Source organism: Rousettus aegyptiacus, unplaced genomic scaffold, assembly GCF_014176215.1.
Source record: "Rousettus aegyptiacus isolate mRouAeg1 unplaced genomic scaffold, mRouAeg1.p scaffold_m13_p_13, whole genome shotgun sequence".
Lineage (NCBI taxonomy): Eukaryota > Metazoa > Chordata > Mammalia > Chiroptera > Pteropodidae > Rousettus > Rousettus aegyptiacus.
In genome coordinates, this window is record NW_023416288.1 from 32,080,338 (window position 1) to 32,086,288 (window position 5,951).

A 5,951-nucleotide genomic window follows, 5' to 3' on the forward strand; every position below is an offset into this window, starting at 1 on the left:
GGTGCTCTACAAGGATCCTAGTTTTAGCCTGGAGCCAATCTTCTGAGCTGTCTGGGTGTCTGGAAGACTGGCGGGGCAGCCTGGTCATGAGCCTATTTGCATGAGACCAAGGACCCTCCTGCAAGAGACGTCATTGTGAGGGCTGAGAGAGCCTGTTCAAGCTCGACCCAATAAGAAAGGCTGGGGCACCAAAGGGGAACCGTAATTCAGAGCCTAGAGCCGAGTCTGCTAGATATCTTCCCAGCCGCCTGTGGACTCTAATCAAGTCATACAGCAGGAGGGAGCTATGAACACAAGCTCCGGAAAATGCCACAAGGTCCTCCTTTGACATCCTATCAAAGAGGTGAGTAATATTCTCCCCGATGTCGCCCTGAACCAAACGGGTATCAATAACTAAGGGCTCCAGCACACCCAGCACACGCCCTGGCTCCTCAGCAGGAGCGGGATCGGGATCACCCCATTGCCAGGAGCGGGGCTAGCACCAGCAGCCCGAGACAACTCGGTTGGCAGAGGGACCAAAGTCTTCACCAGCAGGGTCCCCAAGAGGCCACTAGAGAGCAGGGCTGTAGCTGTCCTGGCTGCAGGGAGCTGGAGCAGGTGAGGAGGAAAGTGGCACATGCCACATGGTAGCAAAAAGGAGTCGTTTACGTAGGCACTGAACACTGCACCTGGAGACTCCCAGAGGGAAATGCATGAGATTTCAGGGGCAAAGCAGACATTTCTGCAACAGCCCGTCTGCAGATGGCTCAGAGTATTATCTTATGTGTAATCCCAGGCCCTTGGGCTGTGGCGTGGTGTGGTGTGAGGAAACTCAGGTCAGAACCTCTTAGGTTTTTACAAGTATGAATAAACTGGAAAACTGAATCCTAGACTGTTAATCTGGTAATTAAAGTTTTTTGTTTTTTTTAAATCATCATCAGCCTTAGCTTCACCACCAACCCCAGTAAAAACTTTCTGATTTCAGCTTTACTTTCCTTCTCAACACATGCCAAAGTGCTGAGTCACTAAAAAAGAAAAATAAGAAAAGAAAGTAGAGGAAGCTTCTTAGGGCTCCTTGGTAATGACATAAGTGCACTGTTCCCCCCTGGTTGTGATTCCTGCGATGCTAAAGAACTTCACATTGCACAATCATAATAAGGCTTCCAATCAGCCCCACCCACTCTGGTCCACCCCCACCCTCCAACGAAGATTTATCAAATGTGGGATTTTCCCATGAGTCTCAATATTAGAGTCTCAACCCCCAATAAATATGAGACTGGAGATGTCTGAGGCTCATTCTGTCCTCAAGCCCACCAGGAAGGAAAGAGAGCGCCATCTCCCTCCAGGAACCCAGCTATGAACTCCCTCTGCACAAGTAAGTGAAGAAGTCCGGAGCGGGACGCCCGGCGGCCCCCAGCCTGGCTGAGGGGTGTGTGCGCCGGCGCGAGCGCTGGCGGGCGGCCAGCGGCAGGCAGCACAGCTCCCCCAGCTGTGCGGTCTGCTCACTGCTGCTCTCCTTCCCTCCGCAGGCGCCTTCAGGCCAGTCGCCTTCTCCCTGGGGCTGCTCCTAGTGATGGCTACTGCTTTCCCGGTTCCCTCGGGAGAAGATTCCAAAGATGATACCAACTCAAACAGACCACAACCCACCTCTCCAAACCAAACCGAAAACCTCATTAAGTCCATCTTCCTTGAAATCTCTGAAGTGAGAAATAAGGTGGGTAAGCTCTACAGAGGGTGATGATGGCCCGTGTGGGTGTTCATCTCCTTGCCCCTGGGTGGGGACAGGGGGTCCTGCAGTGCGAGGTCTTTGCTGGGTTCTGGGGCAGTTTAGACTTGAGGCCAAAGAGGCAGACTGTCTCCTGTATTTCTCCTCTGCTGCTGGTCTCAGGGAGTTCCTTTCTCTCCTGGAAAATACAGATGGAGCAGGAACCCATGGCCCCTGCCCCATTCATTCCCAGCTCCATGCTTGGCATGAGCTGAGGGTCACTGCCTCTTAGGACTCCCTTTCCCTCAATCAAAAAATAAGGTCTGTCAACCTTTTTGGTGTGTCTCTTGGACTTTGGGAGGTTTAGAAAAGTGCCACCTGAAATGAATGTTCAGCTTCTCGGGACAACTGCAATATTTTTAGGTTATACGAGCTCAGTAATTGGGGACTCTCCAAAGTCATTCCAGCTTATAAAATGCAAACCAGATAGCCCGCCGAGGTGGCAAAGTCATAGGTAGGTTAAAGCAGTTCCCAAGCTTTAAATGATGTAAGGTAGTTTGACTCTGTTTGGTAGAAAGGAAAGAACACAGGAAAGGAAATTGGGAGCCCCAAACCTAGTTCTGGTTCTGCTGAGGCAGCTTTGTGATCTTGAGCAAATTTCCTGCCACCTCTGGGCCCCATCTGTAAAATTATGGGACTGGACTAGATGATCTCACAAGTCCTTCCAGCTGGAACATTTTATGGCTCGAATTATATTTATCCAATTATCACTGAAAATTGATGTCATTTATTAAGTACCTACTATGTGCCAGGCACTTTATATAAGTAAGTCTCATCCTCACAATAAACTCATAAAGGAGGTGTTTCATTATCCCCAATGTAGAGAGACAGGGGCACTGAGACCTGAGATAGGCAACAAGCCTGAAATCACAGGTGAGCCGAGAATTAAACCCACGTGCACCTGCCTCCACTAGACTGTGCTTGCCTGGATGCTACTGGGTTCTGACTTCATTTTTCTTAGAGGATTTCCTGGCCACGGTAGAAGGCGAATAGGCCCTCTAGTGGTATTTGTTTGAGGGGCCCTTATATGATGACGGTTCTGATATTTCTTCCCAGATGTGTGGCAACGATGACTCATGTAAAAACAGCAAGGAGGCACTGACAGAAAACAACCTGAACCTTCCAAAAATGGTAGAAAAAGATGGATGCTTCCAATCGGGCTTCAATCAGGTATGAAAGCATCACATTCACTGTTAGCTATTCCTTAGTCAAGAGTTCTTGATCTTGCATGCAATGTCTGTATACATATAGACTAGGTAGGCAATAAAGAAGGGGATAAATGTAAAGAATGCCATGTAAATTTCATGAGGACGCCAACTGAAACCTTTGTAAAAGCAACTTATTTCTGAATGGCATGGTCAGAGATAGCCCACCTGGGTGGGGATTTTCACGACTGTCAAACATTAGAAACCCCAGCAGGTTTCACTAGTTCATCCTACATACAGTGTGGTTCAGGGGCCTTTCTCCTTCTTGGCTGCCCTTAGCAGGACCCAGGCCTGCCCTCCCCACTGAGGTCATTCTGTACACCCTTCTTCCCCTTCCAGACAGTGAGATAACCTGCACTGACCTCTGATTACTCCAGCCCAACACGACAAGGGCAGGCATGCAGCCAGAGAGCAGAGAATTAAAGGGAGAATCACAGAAGGACCCCCTTGCCACATTCAAGCATCTCTTGGGCTTTGGATAAAACTGAGTTGGGTAGAGGGAGGGGTTGTTGAATTACAGCACATTCAATTCTTAAAATCAATTATATCTTCCTAGCAATAACCAATAGTCCCACCATCTTTCCTCTTAGGAGACCTGCTTGAAGAAAATCACTACCGGTCTCCTGGAGTTTCAGATATACCTGGACTACCTCCAGAACAAGTTTGAGGAAAACGCCAAGGCGATGCAGATGCGAACCAAAGCCCTGGTCCAGGTGCTGAAGCAGAAGGTGAGCGTCTCCTGTCTCCTCACGTGGCATGGGAGAGACGGGCTCAGAGCACGCTGCCCAGGCAACTCGGGAATGCCGGCCAGGTCAGGGGAGGTGGCTGCCTGGGAAGGAAAAGATCTGAGAAATACGTCCTGAGAGTTAAAAAAAAAAAAAAAATTTTTTTTTTTGCTCTCTTCTGCAAAAGACATCAATAACCGTATTTAAAACTAAGTCAAATGAGGTGGATTTTAACATCGACTTTTAATAGCTTAAGAAATAAGAAAAAACATATCTGTAGAGGCACATCCAACCCTGCTGTGACCCATGACAACAAAGAACAGAGAGCACGAAAAGTATTTTAACATTTTAATTTTTGCCAAGCGATATTCTTGTCATTATGGTAGTTCCCACCCTTTTTTCCCAAAACTTTTCCAGAAGAGTTAATGCAGAGAAATGGCTAAAGGCTGGAAGGGCCAGTACCGCGGCTTTGTTACTCCCAGCCGGCCGTTCGAACGCCACACAATAGAGGCCTGATGGCGCCTGATGGCGCCTGATGGCACAGTGTGGATGAGCCTAACGAGGCGCAGTGAGAGGGCCCTGGAAAGAAGACCACATGGGTGCTAATCCTGCCTCAGCCTTTTCTAGCTGTGCGCCTTAAACCAGGGCATCTCCCACTGTAATGCGAACACACATCCCCTGGGGATCTCGTTCCACTGCAGTGTCTGATTCAGCAGGTCTAGGTGAGACCTGAGATTTGCATTTCTAACAAGCTCCAGGTGATGCCAATGCTGCAGCACACTCAGGACCCACTAGGAGGTGCAAGGCCTTCCACAGTCACCTCGCCCCAAGTCGGGGGATCTGTGGAAAGGCGTTTCCTGGTCCTCCTACACCACTGGATCAGTGGGCTCTCAGTAGATGCTAAATGGTTGGGTGAGAATGGAACCAAAGAAGAATATGACTTAAAGGCCAGTTAATAACTCATTTAAATGCCTTCAACTATAGGTTCTTCTTTTATCTACTGAATTCCAACTACATGCCAGGCACTGTTTAGGATAACAGAGGACAAATTAGATTCTGTGGTTGCCCTCGTGATGCTTGTGGTCTAAAGGAGGCAGAGCAGCGAAGGGATGCTTAGAATTCGGTTGCTATGACAGGGCCACACAAAAGTGGACTCAGAGGAGAACCTCCGCCCCACTCTGGGCAAGTCGGGGCAGCTGGCCCCACTTAGTCTTCTTTACCTCAAATTTGAACATCTTCCTGCAGCCCAGAACATCCTACCACTAAAAGGGATTTGTTTGATATTTAAACGATTCTTTTTTGTTTCCTTCTCCCTTTAGGTAAAGAATCCGGATGAGATAACCACCCCCGAGCCAACCACAAACTCCAGCCTGCTGGCTAAGCTGCAGTCGCAGAGCGAGTGGCTGCAGACCACGACGATTCACCTCATCCTGCGAAGCCTTGAGGATTTCCTGCAGTTCACCCAGAGATCTGTCCGGATAATGTAGCTTGGGCATCTCAGATCCTTGTAGTTCACGGACATTCCTTCCTCTGGTCGGAAATCTGTCCACTGGGCACATAACTTATGTTGTTCTCTATGAAGAACTAAAAGTATGAGCATAGGACACTATTTTAATTATTTTTTAATTTATTGATATTTAAATATGAGTTAATTTATATAAGTGATATTTATATTTTTATGAAGTGCCACTTGAAATATTTTATGTATTCGTTTTGAAAAAAAAAATAACGAAAGATGGCTATACAGCTTGAATATCCTCATTTCAGAGCCAGACCATTTCTTGGAATGTGTAGGCTTACCTCAAATAGATTGCTAACTTATACATATTTTTAAAAGAAATATTTATATTGTATTTATGTAATGTTTAAATTGTTTTATACCAGTAAACACCTTTTTAAAAAAAAAATCAGCAGCTAAGCCTCTGTGTGTCCTTTGAAGCTTAATATCAAAAAGTTTCTGTCATCACCACCACCAACGCGAAAAGCTACGATAACTGAGCAGCTCCGGCACGCCAGGCGCCATGATAAACGTGTTGCACCCACCACAGTTCCTCCCAGCACTTGCACACTCTTCCACGGGTGTGAGGGGGCAAGTGATCTCCCTAAGTCACCGCAGGAAGGTAAGGCGCAGGCCCAGATTTGAAATCCAGATCTCCCTCCAGGCCCCCTTCTCTTAACTTTCAGGTCCCACTGTATCCCAGAGAATTGAAAGATAATGTAGAAAAATCCCAGAACATGTTAATAAAGGGAATATATTTAAAGACGTAATCAGAAGCC

General features: G+C 47.3%; 1 protein-coding gene across 2 annotated transcripts; it reads left to right on the forward strand.

Moving 5' to 3' along the window:
- The first annotated feature begins 197 nt into the window (after positions 1 to 197).
- IL6 (interleukin 6) lies at positions 198 to 5,582 on the forward strand. 2 transcript variants are annotated; one of them, XM_036230403.1, is made up of 6 exons: positions 198 to 343; positions 1,289 to 1,354; positions 1,509 to 1,693; positions 2,801 to 2,914; positions 3,540 to 3,677; positions 4,994 to 5,582. In XM_036230403.1, exons 1-6 carry the CDS (start codon positions 307 to 309, stop codon positions 5,159 to 5,161), a joined length of 708 nt encoding a protein of 235 aa, XP_036086296.1. In that variant the 5' UTR covers positions 198 to 306; the 3' UTR covers positions 5,162 to 5,582. The 2 variants fall into 2 exon arrangements, with proteins under 2 accessions (XP_036086296.1, XP_016015011.1); XM_016159525.2 differs by lacking the exon at positions 1,289 to 1,354 and having other exon boundaries at positions 4,994 to 5,581.
- The last annotated feature ends 369 nt before the right edge of the window (positions 5,583 to 5,951 follow it).